The following is an 18621-nucleotide window of genomic DNA, read 5'->3' as shown; positions in this document are numbered from 1 at the left end:
TACCAGTGTCTATGCACCAAATCACATTGCACAAACAGTCATAAAACAAACCTGTAGGTGATATAAGAATAGGCAGAAACACAATAGCAGTGGGAATTTTTAACCTTTTTCCACCCATGAAAGAACAAATAGATCATTTTTTCTCCCACTCCTTTACCTCTAAAACTCCCCCAGAGTTGCATAATTACTATAATGTAAGGACAGCACCTGCACTACACAGGAAATGGTTTAGTGTTACTAGAAGGTAGATTTAGACGGGTCAAAATGTATATTATAAACTCTAGGGCAACCATTAAATTTTTTTAAGAAGTATAATTGATAAACTAAGAGAGTAGATAAAAAATGGAATAACATAAAATGCTCAATTAAAACTAGAGAAGGCAGGAAGTTCCCTGGTGGCCTAGTGGTCAGGATTCCGGGCTTTCACTGCTGTGGCCCAGGTTCAATCCCTGGTCGGGGAACTAAGATCCTGCAAGCCACGCAGCACGGCCAAAAAAAAAAAAAGATGTCAAAACTAGAGAAGGCAGGAAAAGAAACATCTGGCAACAAATAGAAAACAGTTACAAACATAGTGGATATTCAAGCAAATATATCTATAAATACACCAATTAAAAGACAGAGACTGTCAGAGTGGATAAGAAATACAAGACCAACTATATATTGTCTACAGGACAAGAAACCCACTTTAATTATAAAGACACAGATAGATTAAAAGTAAAGGGGTGGAGAAAGATATATTTATATAGATAATGCTAACATTAACCAAAAGAACGCTAGAAGAGCTTATTAATTTCAGACAAACAGATTTCAGAACAAGGAAAATTTTCAGCGATAAAGAGGGGTACTGCATAATGATAAAGGGATCAATTCTCCAAGAAGATAAACCAATCATAAAGCTGTTCAACTCCAAGCTGAATAGAGAAACAGACAAATGGACTATTATAGTCAGAGACTTCAACATTTTCCTGTTAGTAATTGGTAGATCAAGCAGGCAGAATATTAATAAGGAGACAGTTGACTTTAGCAGCACTATCAATCTCTTGGTCTAATTAACATTATAGATCATTGCCTTCAAAAACAGCAGGAATAGACATTCTTCTCAAGCCCACACAGAACATTCACCTCAAAAGAACACGTTCTGGGCCCTAAGACACATCTTAGCAAATTTAAAAGACTAAAAATCACACAAAAGGATTTCTCAGATCACAGTGGAATTAAACTAGCAATTAACAATAGGAAGATAGCTGAAAAATCCCCCAGATACTTGGAAATTAAACACACTTCTAAATAACACGAGTCAAAGAAGACATCTCAAGAGAAATTTTTAAATATTTTGAACTAAATGAAAATAAAAATGCAACTTATCAAAATTTAAGAGATGCAACAAAGACAGTGCTTATAGGGAAACAGAACGCCCATGTTGGAAAAGCCGAAAGCTCTAAAACCAATAAGTTGAACTTCCACCTTAGGAAACTAAGGAAAGAAGAGCAATTTGGTCCTAAAGCAGAAAGAACAAAAGAAATAATACTGAACACAGGAAATCAATAGAGGGAATCAACAAAACCAAAGACCGGTTCTGGGCTTCCCTGGTGGCGCAGTGGTTGAGAATCTGCCTGCTAATGCAGGGGACACGGGTTCGATCCCTGGTCTGGGAAGATCCCGCATGCCGCGGAGCAACTAGGCCCGTGAGCCACAACAGCTGAGCCTGCGCGTCTGGAGCCTGTGCTCCGCAACAAGAGAGGCCGCAATAGTGAGAGGCCCGCGCACCGCGATGAAGAGTGGCCCCCGCTCTCCGCAGCTGGAGAAAGCCAGCGCACAGAAACGAAGACCCAACACAGCCAAAAATAAATAAATAAATAAATACTTATTAAAAAAAAAAAAAAAAGACCAGTTCTTTTGAAAGATTAGTAAAACTGATAATCCTCTAGCCAACCTATGGAAAAAAGACACAAATTACCAATACCAGAAATGAAAAATAAAGATACACGCACCCCAATGTGCATTGCAGCACTATTTACAATAGCCAGGACATGGAAGCAACCTAAATGTCCATCGACAGAGGAATGGATAAAGAAGATGTGGCACATATATACAATGGAATATTACTCAGCCATAAAAAAAAATGAAATAATGCCTTTTGCAGGAACATGGATGGACCTAGAGATTGTCATACTGAGTGCAGTAAGTCAGAGAGAGAAGGACAAATATCATGTGAGACCGCTTATATGTGGAATCTAAAAAAAATGGTACAAATGAACTTATTTACAAAACAGAAATAGTTACAGATGTAGAAAACAATCTTATGGTTACCAGGGGGGAAAGCGGGGGAGGGATAAATTGGGAGATTGGGATTGACATATACACACTACTGTATATAAAATAGATAACCAACAAGGACCTAATATATAGCACAGGGAACTCTACTCAATACTCTGTAATGACCTACATGGGAAAAGAATCTCAAAAGGAGTGGATATATGTATATGTATAACTAAATCACTTTGCTGTACACCTGAAACTAACACAACATTGTAAATCAATTATACTTCAATAAAAATTTTTTTAAAAAGAAATGAAAGAGAGGTCATCACCATTGATTCCAGAGACATTAAAAGGATAATAAAGGAAGACTATGAACAACTGTGTGCCAACAAATTTGATAATTTAGGTGAAATGGACCAATGCCTTGAAAGACACAGACTACCAAAACTCACACAAGAAAAAATAAATAACCTGAATAGTCCTATCTCAAAGAAATTGAATCAATAATTAGTAGCCTTCCAAAAAATAAATCACAAGGCCCAGATGGCTTCACTGGTGAATTTAACAACCTATATGGAAGATAATTTAGCAAGATCTATCAAAACTTAAAATGTACCTATCCTTTAGCCCAGGAAATTTTTATTTATATAAACTTGCAAACAAGGGAAATGATATCTGCAGTAGGTTATTCATTACAGCATTGTTCTTGTTATCAAAAGATTGAAAACAATGTAAATGTCCATTGGTTGACTACTTGTTCAGTAAGGTATGGCACATCCACACATGGGAATCTATACAGCTGCAGAAAAAATGAGGACAGTTCTCATATACCAATATGGAATGATTTCTAAGATATATAGGCACATGGAAAGAAAACAATGTACAGAAACCATGAGTATAGTAGGCTACCATCTGAGTAATAGGGAGAGGGGAGAAGAACATATGCATGTATTTCCTTGTCTATGTACAAAAAAATCTTCAGAAAAAATATATATGAAACTAACATAACAATACATACCTCTAAGAAAGGGAAGTGGGTGGTTGGAAAACAGAGGCTAGACAGAAATTCTTACTACACATCCTTCAGTATGTTTTTAATTTTTGAAATATATATTCTACTCCAAAAATATATGGAATTGTAAGAGTTAGTTTCCCTGTTGCTCCCTCCCAGAGATTCTGATTTGGGGCCAAGGAATCTGCATTATTAACAGGTTTCCCAAGTGATACAGGAGATGCAAGGAGCACACTGTGAGTAACATAAATCCTCCTCACAGGTCCACATATAAAATTATTATAAAAGTGGGGCTTCCCTGGTGGCGCAGTGGTTGAGAATCTGCCTGCCGATGCAGGGGACACGGGTTTGGGCCCTGGTCTGGGACGATCCCACATGCCGCAGAGCAACTAGGCCCATGAGCCACAACTACTGAGCCTGCGCATCTGGAGCCTGTGCTCTGCCACAAGAGAGGCCGCGATAGTGAGAGGCCCGCGCACCGCGATGAAGAGTGGTCCCCGCTCGCCGCAACTAGAGAAAGCCCTCGCACAGAAACGAAGACCCAACACAGCCAAAAATAAATAAATAAATAAATAAATAAACCATTAAAAAAAATTATTATAAAAGTGGAAGCACAAGGAAATGAGGATGAAGAGAGCCAAAGATGACATCCAGGCTCTGGTCCCTCAGAATGGGGAAATTATAACCTTGTCCTCCATAGGATAAGATGGAAGGGGAATTTTCCAAAATAAAGGACAATCCATCCAGGCAGATGTAAGTGAGAACTAGATCCTTTCTCCATTCTGACTGCAATTTTAATATAGACTGTGTCATCAGAAAGAAATAGCTGATGTGACAATTAAATTACAGACATGTCAGTAGAGCTCCTCTCTTTGGATTCCTCTTTTTCTCCAAAATTGCTGATGACGATCAACCTTTAAGATTCAAATAAGAATTGTGCACAACTTTTTTCCTTCTCCCTTCTAAAAAATGTACTTGGTGTAGGATGGAGTGGTAGACACCAGCACGCACACACGCACGTGCACACACACACACACACACAGTCTCTCCAATAACCATGTTCATGGTGCTAACTTTCCTCCTAGCGTTCTGCTCCTCCCACACCATCCCATCCTGTCCCACCTTCATTCATTCAACGAGCATATATCGAGAACTTATGTTTCTGGCGCTGTTCTAGTTACCAGGGACAGAGTCCTGATCAAGGTCCCTCCTCCCATGATGTGTACATTCTAGTGGAAGGGGGCAAACAAAAGAAAACAGCATAGAAATAAATTATATATTTTCAGGTAGTAATAAGTGCTCTGGGGGAGACGGAACACTTTAGGTTGGGTAGTCAAGGAAAGTCTCTCTGAAGAGGTGACCTGAGACCTGAATGATGAGGAGGAGCCAACCGCGTGAATTTCTGGGGGAAGAACATTCCAAGCAGAGGACTAGCGAGTGCAAAGGCTCTGATCTCGAGCATGCTTACATTCTTGAGGAGTGCAAAGACCAGTACGGGTGGAGTACAGTAAGCTAGGAGGAGGATACTAAAATATTAGATGAAAGAACGCGGCTGCGTGTGTATATACGTACTATAACTCACCTCTACACCATTGCATCGTAGCTTACATGTATCATGCCCTCTTACCCCTTAATACTTCTGTGTGTATTTCCTAAGAACGAGGATATTCTCTTGCACAACCACAATACAGTCATCAATATGAGGAACTTTAACATTGATCATTTCTCTAATCCACAGTCCTTATTCCAATGTAAACAACTATTCCACTAGGTTCTTTATAGCATTTTTTCTGGTCCAGGGTCCAGTCCAAAATCACAGACAGCATTTAGTTGTCACGTCTCTTTAGCCTCCTTCCCCCTGGATCAATTCCTCAGCCTTCACTTGTCTTTTAAGATATTGGCATTTTTAAAGAATACAGGTCAGTAATTTCATAGAATTTGCTTTTTTTTAGCTTATCTCGGATTGGATTTATTAAATTTTTTTTTACATATACATCTATCCACTCTCTTTTAGATTCTTTTCCCATATAGGCCATTACAGAGTATTAAATAGAGTTCCCTGAGCTATACAGCAGGTCCTTATTAGTTATCTATTTTATATACAGTAGTGTATATATGTCAATCCCAATCTCCCAATTTATCCCTCTCCCTGCCCCTTTCCCCCTTGGTAACCATAAGTTTGTTTTCTACTGATACAGCTGTAACTCTATTTGTTTTGTAAGTAAGTTCATTGCTTCTATGTGGGTTTTTCTGATGTCTTTATGGTTAGATTCAGGCTACAAATCTATGGCTGGAAAGCCCCATGGGCGATTTCGTGTTCTCAGAGCATCAATCCAGAGGCATGCTATCCCTTGTTGGTAATGTTAATTGTGATTATCTGGGGGAAGGTATTGTTAGTTTCTCCACTGCCTTGTTACTCTTTGTGGAAAGATAGTTTGCGAGCCTGTAGATATCTTACTCTTCATCAAAGGAACCCTTTAAACATAAACACATTAATTTATACCCAACAAAACAGACAATAATTCCTCGGTTCGATTTTCTGGGTTATTTGGGAAAATGTTCAAACTTTTTGTTTAAATCAGGGTCCAAAGACAGTCCTTACAATGCATTTGGCTGCTATGTCCTGTGTCCCTTTCGGTCTATGACGAGGGAACATAAATCCTCGCCAATTCTCACAAGCATGAAATTCCGTGACCGAGAAGCTTCCTGGACACACACGCAGGGTGGTGATTCTACTGCAGCGCCTGGCACATTGAGCTCACTGACTTCTCTCGAACTGTTGGGTCCTCACTTCCAACCATGTAAGCACATCGGCTCCCTCTGCAGCAGGTCGTGGCTGTGCTGTGTTCTCTCCAGACTCAGAAATCTCCCTCCTGAGTGAGGACTAGAGCTTGGGCAGACTTCCAAAACACGAGTCAGCCAAAGTCCTGGACTGAGCCTGCTCACGGCACGAAGTATGCAAGCCACCAACTCAGGGGGCAAAGATGTGAAATGGAGGGGGAGTGGCAGGGAGGAAGAGGCCTTCTCGGTCATTACCTCAGGGCTGAGCTACTCAAGACCAAGTGCTCCTTGCTATGACCGCTGGTGTGGAGAAGAGACTGAACGCTGGCTGAAATTTGACTGTAAAATATTTAAATACCGTTATCAGGAATGGTACATACTGAAAGACTCACTACAAACACTGCAAACGTGTGTGTGTGTGTGTGTGTGTTACCTTAGAGGCTCAAATGCCCTCCTGGTGCAGACTGTTATGTCGGGGAAAACTGCTCAGACGGGCAACTTAGATGAGCAAATGTGAAGCAGAAACCGTGGTGGGAAACGACAGTGTGGAAGGAGCTGCGACTCCCAGGAACCAGAGGTCAGAGCGTTGACAAAATGCATATGGTCAGTGTGTGAGCCGAGGCTGGCTCTGCAGACCATCTCTTTTGGGGGGAAAAAATGTCCATCTAGACTGTACTGTAGCTAAAAACTAATGGCTATTCGGGGGAGATCTATTTGTCCTTATTTGAACAACTGCGACCCAGAGGTGAATATGTGAGGCAAAGAGAATTCAGGACAGGCAGACGGACAGACAGCATCGGCACCCACTCCTGAGGAAGGGCTGTAAGGATCACCCACCGCTGCTGTCCCACCTGCTGGATTTTGCAAGTTCTTCATTCTTCCAGGTGCTCAGGTCAAACACCTTGGAGCCATCCTCCACACCTCACAGCCCATTTCACCAGCAATATCCTATTAGCTGTTCCTCCTGGTTCATCCAGAGCAAAGCCACTCCTCACCATCCCCACAGACCCCACCCTTGTCTGAGCATCAGTATCTCTCACTGCGTCTCCCAAGGGCCGGCTTCCTGGTCTCTCTGCTTCTGCCCTTGCCCCTACCGCCTAGGGGGTAAGGGAGGCCCTTTTAAACCCTCCAGTGGTTTCCTATCTTGCTCAGAATAAAGCCAAAGTCCTTACGAATGACCTATGTGAACCAAAAAAAAAAAAAAAAACACCAAAACCAAAAACCAAAAAACACAAAACGAACAAACCAAAACCCACAGAAAGCTGCAAATAAGAAAAGCGTTCATTTGGGGTCTTAAGAATTGCAATTCAGGAGACACAGATTAGGGTAAAACTGAAAGAGTGTTCCAGGGAAGAGAAGAGTCGGGGGCCTATTAAACCACAAAGCTATAGCCTGACATAAAAAAAGAAATATTTGTCCTAAGGGATAGGCTGTCACGAGCTGTTTTAGGGTACGGGTCTAATAAGCAGGTAGACTGTCACAAGTTGCTTTAGGGTAAGGGTCTGATAGGTATCTTGAGCTTCTGGAGCATTTTGCAGATGTTCTGGATGCCTGCATTGGGACAATAAGTGGTCAAAGGGCCAGATTCCATCCAGATTGACGTGCATAAGTCATACTTCCTCTATGGCCTCCTGGCTCCATTTTAGAGAGAGAGCTCTCTTAGCAATACCGACTCCATGTTTATTTTCCTTTCACACCCACAAGGTCCTACAAGATCCGCCCTGCACCCCATCTGTATCAGCCAGGGCTCTCTGGAGGAATGAACCCACATGAGACACATAGATATATACAGATCTTCCTTGACTTACGATGTGCCAGGCACTGTTCCAAGGGCTTTACAAGTATTCATCCTCATAACAAGCCTATGAGGAAGATATTATCATTATCCTCATTTTACAGATCACAACACTGAGGCACAGAGAAGGCAAGTAACTTGCCCAAGGTCTCCCAATTCATAAGCAGTAGAACTGGGGCTTGGCTCCCAGGCAGCTTGGCTCCGGGATCCAGGCTTAGCCACTCTCGCTGCTACCTGCTCCCTCTCCGTCACCTCAGGCACACCAGCCGCCTCACTTTCCTCAACGTACCAGTACCCTCCCACCACAAGACCTTGCACGTGCACTTCTCACTGGCTTGAACACTTCTCTCCCAGCTATCTCCTTGATTATGCCCTCATTTCTTCAGGTCTGGGTTCAGATGTCACCTCTCCATCTAAAGTGGCATATGCTGGCACACCTGTGTCTCTACCCACACCTCCTGACCTATCATATATTTATTAGTGTTCTTATGTACTGCCTGTCTCCTGCACTGAAATGTAAACTCCAAGAAAGAAAGGATTTTTGTCTGTTTTGCTCATTGCTACAGTTTATAACCCCGGAGCCTACCTGAGAACATAGCAGGTATTAAATAAACATGTCAACAGATGGCCAAGAGGAACATGAAAAGGTGCTTAATATTGCTAATTATTAGAGAAATGCAAATCAAAACTACAATGAGGTACCACCTCACACCAGTCAGCATGGCCATCATCAAAAAGTCTACAAATAATAAACGCTGGAGAGGGTGTGGAGAAAAGGGATCCCTCTTAAACGCTGCTGGTGGGAATGTAAATTAGTGCAGCCACTATGGAGAACAGTATGAAGGTTGCTTAAAAAACTAAAAATAGAGCTACTATATGATCCAGCAATCCCACTCCTGGGCATATACCCAGAAAAGACGAAAACTCTAACTTGAAAAGATACATACACCCCAATGTTTATAGCAGCACTATTTACAATAGCCAAGACATGGAAGCAGCCTAAGTTGCTTCCAATAGATGAACAGATAAAGAAGATGTAGTATATATACACAATGCAATACTACTCAGCCATTAAAAAAATGAAATAATGCCATCTGCAGCAACATGGATGGACCTAGAGATTATCATACTAAGTGAAGTAAGTCAGACAAAGACAAATATCATATGATATAACTTATATGTAGAATCTAAAATAAATGATACAAATGAACTAATTTCCAAAACAGAAACAGACTCACAGACATAGAAAACAAACTTATGGTACTAAAGGGTAAGGTTGGGGGAGGGATAAATAAGGAGTTTGGTACACACTATATATAAAATAGTGTGTACCAAACACTATTTTATAGTGTTATTAAAAACAGATACACACACTATATATAAAATAGATAAACAGCAAGGACCTACTGTATAGCACAAGGAACTATGTTCAATATCTTGTAATAACCTATAACGGAAAAGAATCTAAAAATGAATAGACATATACATATGTATAACATTTTGTTGTACACCTGAAACTAATACATCGTAAATCCACTATACTTCAATTTTAAAAATAAACAAGCAAACAAACATGTGAAATGAATTCAAGACTAAACAAACCAGACCTGAAGAAGCACTGAAAATTAAAGGAGATGACTTTCATCTTGTAATTTGGAAGGAAAAATGAAAGGAGGTGATTCCCTGGAGAATGGATGTCTGTGGTACTGATCACACACTGTTCTCTAAGAGAAGACAGAGGTGAGACCAGCACTACTGTGATGGGCAGGGAGGGGGTGTCTCCTGAAGGCTGGAACATGTCCATAATCAACACCGGGTACAAGGCCCGTGCTGGATAAGAAACGCTGACCACCCAGGAAGGTAGGCTTCATGCAGATGGAGGACAGAGGGTAATGAGGTGGGAACTCCCTCCCTGGGTTTCATACTCTTGGACCGGCGCTCTACAAGAGTCCTGGTTGCACCAGAAGACACTCTGCTAATGTGAGGCAGGAATACCAGTTATTCCATTTATGCCATGTAAAATGTAAACATCTTAGTGGGATGGATCCCCATTACCTTAACAATAAATTCTGGCCTTCTTAGTATTAGAACAACCGTATTCTGATGCCTTATTGCCAATTATTGTTGGATTTGCCTATGCCTTGCTAATATGGAAAGAACAGCCAGTACCTGTTCTATCCTCCTACCTGTTCCATCATCATCATAACCTATTTCACAGAGAAAATGAAAGCCTTCCAACATGAGCTCCCAAAACCTCCCACTTCCAACCTACAAAATTCTGTACACCTATACACATCTGTCCCTCTTACCCTCCTTTTTTTAAATTAATTTTTATTGGAGTATAGTTGATTTACAATGTTGTGTTAGTTTCAGCTGTACAGCAAAGTGATTTAGTTATACACATACATCTATCCACTCTTTTTAGACTCTTTTCCCATACAGGCCATTAAAGGATATTGAGTAGAGTTCCCTGTGCCATACAGTAGGTCCTTGTTAGGTATCTATTTTATATATAGTAGTGTGTATATGTCCATCCCAATCTCCCAGTTAAACCCTCCACCTCCCTTACCCCCTGGTAACCGTAAGTTTGTTTTCTACATCTGTAACTCTATTTCTGTTTTATAAATAAGTTCATTTGTACACTTTTTTTAGATGCCACATATAAGTGACATCATACGATATTTATCTTTATCTCACTTACTTCACTCAGTATGACAATCTCTAGGTCCATCCATGTTGCTGCAAATGGCATTATTTTGTTCTTTTTTTTATGGCTGAGTAACATTCTGTTGTATATATGTACCATATCTTCTCTATCCACTCCTCTGTTGATGGACATTTAGGTTGCTTCCATGTCTTGGCTATTGTAAATAGTGCTGCAATGAACATTGGGGTGCATGTATCTTTTTGAATTATGGTTTTTTCTGTGTATATGCCCAGGAGTGGGATTGCAGGGTCATATGGAGCTCTATTTTTAGTTTTTTAAGGAACCACTATACTGTTCTCCATGGCGGCTGTACCAACAGTGTAGGAGGGTTCCCTTTTATCCACACCCTCTCCAGCATTTATTATTTGTAGATTGTTTGATGATGGCCATTCTGACCGGTGTGAGGTGGTACCTCATTGTAGTTTTGATTTGCATTTCTCTAATAATTAATGATGTTGAGCATCTTTTCATGTGCTTCTTAGCCATCTGTATGTCTTCTTTTTGTAATGAAAGCTATATCCAACCTCCCATGTTCTGATTCACATTTGTTTTTAACTTCTCAGGAATATCACTCAGTCAGCCATCTTGCCCCTGAATCTTTAACATCTTCCTTCTTCCTAGCTCCTTCCTTTCAAAATTAAAGCTTGCTTCAGTATTTCCCATGTTAAAAAAAAAAAAAGTCTCTTGGCCCTACCTCTTCATTGAGCTGCTGAGTGTTTCCCTCCTCCCTTTAACAGCCAAACTGTGTTGAGTGCACTTCTTTACCATCCACTCACTCCTGGGGTCTGCACCCACCAGCCTGTACTCTGACTGTTCTGGCCAAGGTCAGAGGCATTCTCATTGCTGCGTCCAATAACCACTTCCCAGTCCTCTTCTCACTTGAGTTCTTGGCGGCATTTGACACTGCCCATCACTCCTCTTCTCGTGACTTGGCTCAGTGGCTCCATGGATTTCCCCCTCCTTATGTCACCACTTTTCCTCCTCCTCCTCAGTGCAATTGTCCCCCACTGCCCGTCGCCTTGAATGCTGACATTCCTCAGTGTCCCGTCCTAGGCTCTGTTTTCCTATTCTACATACTCTACCTGGGCAATTTCATCACTTCCAAGGTGCCGGGGACTAGCCAAAGACGCTGATGACTTTCATATTGATTTCTCCAACCTACATCTCTCCCCTGAGACACCACAGTCCTGAGCCTAATTCTCAGCCTCAGCTCTTGCGGCTCAGAAACTTGGTTTACCAGCACATTCAGAGCGGCAGCACATTTTCCCTTGGGGAAAACTAAGTTATAATTGTCACATAGTAAAGAAGCCAAAGGTTAGGGTCTACTTTCATTGCATTGATGTTACTGGTGGTACTGTTAGCACATTCATCGTGAATTTTTTTGTTTGTTTTTTGGGTGTTTTTCTTTTTTATTAGAGTATAGCTGCTTTACACTGCTGTGTCAGTTTCTGCTGTACAGTAAAGTGAATCAGCCATACTTATACATATATCCCCTCTTTTTTGGATTTCCTTCCCATCTAGGTCACCACAGAGCACCGAATAGAGTTCCTTGTGCTACACAGTAGGTTCTCATTAGTTATCTATTTTATACATAGTAGTGCATATACGTCAATCCCAATCTCACAATTCATCCCACCCATCATGAATAAAAATTGACAACTAAAATGCCAATTTTTTAATGTGTGAGCGATTTTTAAAACAGTGAATTAAAACCCATTCTGAAAGGGGGGGAGACCAAAAGGGAAATGGCTCATCAGGCCTGATCGCAATAACAGACAAAAATGGAAGAACAAAGTTTCATTACTCAGTCTTATTTAGGGGGAAAGATTGTATAAAATGGCACCACCTCAGTAGATAGCCTATTTTTGAGTTTCAACTCAAAGGAAGAATAAAGGTAAAAATCAAGGTCAACGAAATGTAACCCCAAGGTGGTTGAATCTTCTTTGCTCATTTTATCTCCTCTTAAGGCCTCAACTTGGCCCCATACAACCCCACTGACTTGAGAAAGTATGTCGGTTTGATGAACATTTCCTGCAGAGACAGAGGAGGCAATTGTCTTGTGTATCAGAAAGGAAAGCTCCCCTTTCCAGTCTCTTGCCTCAAAATCTTCCTCTCTCCTCAGCAGCTGAATTCCCTCTCTCTCCTTACGACATTCACCCTTGAGCATCTCTTCCCATGGGAAGATCATCACGGTCTTGCTTTCTTCCCCTTGTAAAATTTTCGTAGACAACTAACATGCATGCAGCTTTATGGACAGAGTTCTGCTTTATTCTGCTTTACACATAAATATTACGACTTCTGTGACTTCACTCTCAGGCTAGGTAAGCTCTGCTTCTGAAAGTTCCTCCCGTCAAGCTCCATATTTGGAGTGGGTTCTGTTGCAGACATCAACCCTGGTCTTTTTTTTTTTTTTTTTTTTTAGGTTCTCTGTAGTCATCTATTTTATACACAGTAGTGTATATATGTCAATCCCAATCTCCCAATTCATCCCACCCCTCCCTTCCCACTTTGGTAACCATAAGTTTGTTCTCTACATCTGTGACTCTATTTCTGCTTTGCAAATAAGTCCACCTGTACCATTTTTCTAGAATTCACATATAAGCGATATTATACGATACTTGTTTTTCTCTTTCTGACTTATTTCACTCTGTATGACAATCTCTAGGTCCATCCACATCTCTGCAAATGGCACTATTTCGTTCAACCCTGATCTTTTGAACTAATCTCTTTCCCTGGGTATCATTTCCAAGGAAACAAATACAAGAGCTGCAGCAACTGCTCTGATTAACTGTAAAGTCCTCTGGTGTCTTTTTTCCCACCATTTTCAGCACTTGGTGATTTGAAAGTTGGAGTTCAACTTCCTGCCCTGACAGCCCTAGGCAGTGAGAGAAGTGTTGAGTAAAAGCACAGGCTTGGGGCTTCCCTGGTGGTGCAGTGGTTGAGAATCTGCCTGCTAATGCAGGGGACACGGGTTCGAGCCCTGGTCTGGGAGGATCCCACATGCCGCGGAGCAACTAGGCCCGTGAGCCACAACTACTGAGCCTGCGCGTCTGGAGCCTGTGCTCCGCAACAAGAGAGGCCGCGATAGTGAGAGGCCCGCGCACCGCGATGAAGAGTGGCCCCCGCTTGCCACAACTGGAGAAAGCCCTCGCACAGAAACAAGGACCCAACACAGCCAAAAATAAATAAATAAATAAATGTGAGCAGATTTGGTATAAAAAAAAAAAAAAAAAAAGGCACAGGCTTGTTACTAGCTGCCTGCTCTTAGGTAGATAACCTACCCTCTCCAAGCCCCAATTTCCTAATCTGCAATGTTGGGGAAATAATAGTACCTTCCTCCTAGGGTTACTGTGAAGGTTAAATGTGATAAAGCAAATAGAGCACTTATGATGCTTACCAGCTCATAACCAGCCCTCAATAAGTGTAAGTTATTATTATTTCTCTCCTACCAAATTCTGCTTCATCGTAATAATATTTTTATTAAAACTATTGCAAAAATACATACATCTTTTGCCTACAGCACACACGTGCATGCACACACACACACACACACACTGAACATTATTCAGTCATAATACCTAATAAATTGCAAAGGAAAGTGTCTCATACCACATCAAAGTCTTTAGATAAAGGAAAATACCTAATAATCTGTGCTTTAAAATGATGCATTTATGCCATGCTCTTGAAGTAGCTGGGTTCAGTTCTTGGTAGCAGAACCAACTCAACCAGGGGCGGGAGAGAGTCTAGCCCTTAACAGTGTACACAGTGCTTTTAAGTGCCTGACAGGCTCTTTTAATCCACTCTGCAGCACTGCGAGGTGACATTATTACCCCAACTTTGCAGATGTAGAAACTGAGGCCTGTAATCTTCTGACCAGATGTCTTCTGATTTCCAAATGCTTTTGCTACGTGACCCAAGGGAGAATTAGGCCCCATTTCATTGTACCTAGTTTAGTAACTAAAATAGATGATTAGCTCTAATATCAAGAACAGTTTTGTTAATCATTTGACAGTTATTAAGCAACCCCTGGGTGTGGTGAGAGAGGAAAAGGCTAAAGAAAAATAGATCTTTGCCCTTTAAGAGCTTCATCTGTAATAAAGGGACATACCTATGAGCAGCAAAAATACTCAGGGACTCTTACAAAGCAACATAGTTTCTCATGAATTGTAAGCTGCATGCTACCTCATACTTTAATATCTCTGGATGCTGTAAAATCAATTGAACATCACAGTTTACTTGTTAGCAGTTGTTTTCTATCTTAATAGCACATAAAATAGCATGCCTCTTATAATCAATAGCCTCTTATATAAGAGCCAAGAAAATATAAAATAATTAAATGGCCATTTCTTTAATAGCAATCAACAAATATTTGCCAAAAGGTAAATCGTTTTATCCATAGGTAATAAAGTTAATATCTGTTACCACAAAACTGGAGGTCATTAGCATCACCATTATTGATTCCTACTGTCTGGCTCAGGTTCAAGGTCTTCTTTCCCAAGAGGCAGGCACAGCAAGAGGTTCCTCAGCGTTGGGTCAGAGCAGCCTGCACAAATCAGGCCAACAATTAGTTTAATAAATTCAGATGACAGTGTAACCAGTGGGGCACTGTGCAAGAAGAACCCTCATGTGGACAGAACCTTTGAATAAACAAAATGGTACCATGAGTTCAGGCAGAAAGAGCACATTGTTCCTGGAAACACAGTGAAAGTTGTATTTTCAGAGAAGTCGAATTTCAGGGGGTGAGTTAGAAGGGGAGGACGTCCTGATGGAGGCGTCAGCGTGGCACAGTGGCAGAATTCAGAGGGTGTATGGAGATCTGTAAAAGTCTGGGTGACAGGGGTGCAACAAAAGCATGATGGACACTGAACCACAGTCACAGATTCAAATCCTGACCAAACCTCACACTGGTTTTTGACCTGGGGAAAGTCATTTTATTCTTTTAAAGTCACTTTACTGGGAAAGTCATAATTATTTTGAGTTTCGGTTCCTCCTTTGTAAAATGACTATAAAATACATTTAGTGCTGTGAGGAGGAGAGGGAATATTTGTAAAGTATTTGGCAGGGAAAGCAGACACTCAATAAATGGTAATAAAATTGGTTAGAAGGTTTTGAACGGAAGAAGTGAATGAGCAAAGCTGTGATTTGGGAAATTAACGTGGAATCTGTGATTAAAACGGGCTGGAGAAAGAAAGTGCTAAGTAGAAAACTAGTTAAGATGCTTTTTCAATCGTCTGGATGAGAGGTGGCAGGGGCGGAGGGCAAAATAGGACATCTGTCGGTGGAGATGCAGCAGCCAGGGGTCCCTAAGGGCGGAGGCTACAAAGACTGTGAACCTGATATAGCACCTGCCTGGGGACAGGGCCTGAGGGTGGAGGCCCGGCAAAGCACGCGAGGAATCCGAAAGTTCTGCAGTTTAGCGCCCAGGTACCTGAGAGAGGACACGGCGGGGGACAGTCTGGGAGGGTGGAGAGCGGGGTGCTCACCACCGCTGCCTAAATCCCACACCGGGGCGCATCTGTTTCAAGCCCCCAGGGAAGAGGTCAGAGCCAGTACAGGAGGCAGGGCGAGCAGAGGACGACGTGCTTACCCACCGCCCCGCGCCCCTGGTGGGCGGCCGGCAGGTGTCAGAGCGCGACCCCTGCTCCGCCCCTCCCGCCGAGTCCCACCTCCCCGAGCGCGTTCCGAGGGGCGGAGCCCGAGGCGCCCCGCCCACCCCCCGCTCGCCTCGCCCATTCGTCACGCTACGCCCTCCCCGCTCGCCACGCCCCGCCCTCCCCCCCGTCCCTCCGGGTAGCCCAGCTGACGCCAGCCGCAGCGGCCACACAGCGTGTACCCGCGCATCCAGAGTGCCGCGGCGACACCATGTTGGGCATGATCAAGAACTCGCTGTTTGGGAGCGTAGAGACTTGGCCTTGGCAGATCCTGAGCAAAGGGGACAAGGTAGGCCCACAGGGCTGCCGGGGACCGGAAGGGGGGCCGCGCCCACCGCACCCTGTTCGCGGCTGGAGCGTGGGCAGGTGGGGCAGGAATGTGCCCGGGCTTGTGCGTTCTGGCGTCTGCCGTGGGCACGGCCCTCCGATGCCCAGCGCTTGGACTGGGAAGGAGGGGAGTAGGAGGTCGGGTGCAGCGGGGCGAAGGGCTCTGCTGCGAGGAGGGGAGCCAAAGAGGCAGGATGGGTTTGAGGGGAGAATCCCAGCTTACCGAGATGGACTGCGCCTCTTGAATGCATTCGTCCATTTAAACATTCCAAACTTTATGAATATTTGTTCGCTGAGAGGCCTTCGGCTGCAGGAAAGACTGAAAAAGTGCTTGTCCTTAAGAAACTCCCAAACTGTCCTTGGCGGCGAACTGAATATAAAAGAACAAGATCTACGCTGCGAAGGAGGTAACTGTTCAAGGCCGGGAGCGCAGGGGAAGGAGCAGTCCGTTCTGCCAGCGAGTGATAGTGGGGCCTGCTCAGAGGAAGTGCCGTCAGCTAGGCCTCAGGGATGTGCAGGAATGCACAGAAACAAGAAGAGCCCGTGCAAAGGCCCAGAGCTGTCAAATGGCTTGTTGGCCTCTGGGAGTTGGACGCCTAGAATACAGGATGAGTGAAGAGGGCATCATTGCACTTTTCCCCCAAACTAACATTAGTGCTCACCCAGGCAAGTTGGACTGCCCCCTGAAAACAAGAAATCTGCCACTAGATGATAATCTCCTTGTGGGCAGGTACCTTGCGCACCTCGCGGCTGTATACTCAGCTCCCTGCCCAGTGCTTCATCTGTTAAAGGACCGTGTTGTCTGGGGGGCCAAAGTCAGGTACCCGTTACATTGATCATCACACAAAAGCCCTCAACTAGAGTCTGGACTCTTCAAGCAGCTATAGCCAGAGGCCTGTTACTTCATCTGTCTCTATCTGTTTCCTTAGCCATACGTAGAATAAGCACTTTAGCCCTGATCAAAGGTGACCTATTCAGGTGCCTACAAGCAGCCAGGCGCATAATGAAAATGAGTGACAAACTATAAGGCAGGGTGCGAACTGAGGCAAGTTGGAGACAGAGAACTCAAGTCCCCATCTGCAAAGGGTAATTCCAGGCAGTTGTCATGCAGTGATGTGAACCAGGGTTGCTGGGTTTTTAAGGAAAACCAGCAATCCAGACTCTTCATGTGAAATCTCTAAAGTTAAAATTTATTCATTCAACAAATAACTGTTGAGTGGGCCAGGTACTCTTTTAGGCAACGGGGATAAAGCAGCGGACAAAACTGGCAAAAATCCCTGTCCTCATGGAACTTCTCTTTTAGTGACTGGTGAACAAGTAAGTCACATATTTCATGTATCAGGTGGTGATGAGTGCTGTGATCAAAAATAAAGCAGGGAAGGGGAGGAGGGCCTAGAGAGTGTTAGGGGTGAGGCTATGGTTTTAAGTAGGACAACTGTGTCAGTTTTAACTGTTACAAATGTTTGTAAACCCTGCGGGTCAGGTAGGCAGGAGGATCTGTCTGTGGTGGGATGTCGCCTGTGTGCATACCAGTCTGTGGACTCGGCCCGATGATCTCTAGGGTCCTCGTTGGCCCTGACACTTGAGGAGTCCACGTGTTACCCACAGCTTGCAGAGAACTTTCCTTTCTGTAGTAGAATTGGGCTCACTTTGTCTTTGGTGTTAACAGTTATTTGCAATGCAGGCGGAGGGTCTGGGCTCCCAGTGGGAGGCACTAGAGGGAAATAGGAGGGCAGGAAGAAGGGAGAGGCCAGTGTATTTCTCCCTCTCCTTCTCCTTCCTATCAGGTCTCTGGAAGCAGGAGCTTCTCTGGGGCTCCAGTTCTTGCTAGCCAGGCCACCGTGGTTCTGGTTCTCACCAAGTGATCCAGGTATCTGAGCTCAGGTAAAAGATCAGCCTCCCTCTACCTCTGTAGGGCGCTTACTAACCTCAGGGTTGCTTCACTGTCCCTATTGGGCATCTCAGCTCTTTTATGATCTGTGAAATCAATTCTCTGAATCAAGGTGCCTCTGTTCAGAACGCTCCAGTCATTTGGTTTTCTGTTAGCCCCTTATAGTACAGTGTCACCTGCCACTGATTTGGTGTC

The 18621-nt window shown here is 43.3% G+C and overlaps 1 protein-coding gene and 1 long non-coding RNA gene across 3 annotated transcripts in view; one reads left to right on the top strand and one right to left on the bottom strand.

Moving 5' to 3' along the window:
* LOC137774993 (uncharacterized) overlaps positions 1-16983 on the bottom strand; it is a 27844-nt gene extending 10861 nt beyond the window's left edge. The window contains exons 1-2 of one of the 2 annotated variants that reach the window (XR_011075960.1): positions 16759-16983; positions 14980-15100 (exon numbers count right to left, since the gene is read on the bottom strand). This is a non-coding gene — a long non-coding RNA (uncharacterized lncRNA). Of the gene's footprint in view, positions 1-14979; positions 15101-15985; positions 16147-16758 lie in introns of those variants that run through there. The other variant, XR_011075961.1, reaches the window with a different exon arrangement.
* Positions 16343-18621, top strand: part of HEBP1 (heme binding protein 1) — a 25098-nt gene continuing 22819 nt past the window's right edge. Inside the window, exon 1 of the mRNA XM_068560577.1 lies at positions 16343-16497. Coding sequence (XP_068416678.1) covers positions 16420-16497 — 78 coding nt within the window. The 5' untranslated portion in view covers positions 16343-16419. The remainder of the gene's footprint in view (positions 16498-18621) is intronic.

Source organism: Eschrichtius robustus, chromosome 13, assembly GCF_028021215.1.
Source record: "Eschrichtius robustus isolate mEscRob2 chromosome 13, mEscRob2.pri, whole genome shotgun sequence".
NCBI classification, from domain to species: domain Eukaryota; kingdom Metazoa; phylum Chordata; class Mammalia; order Artiodactyla; family Eschrichtiidae; genus Eschrichtius; species Eschrichtius robustus.
Note: the sequence above shows the minus strand (reverse complement) of the source record. Positions and strands in the feature narration are given on the sequence as shown.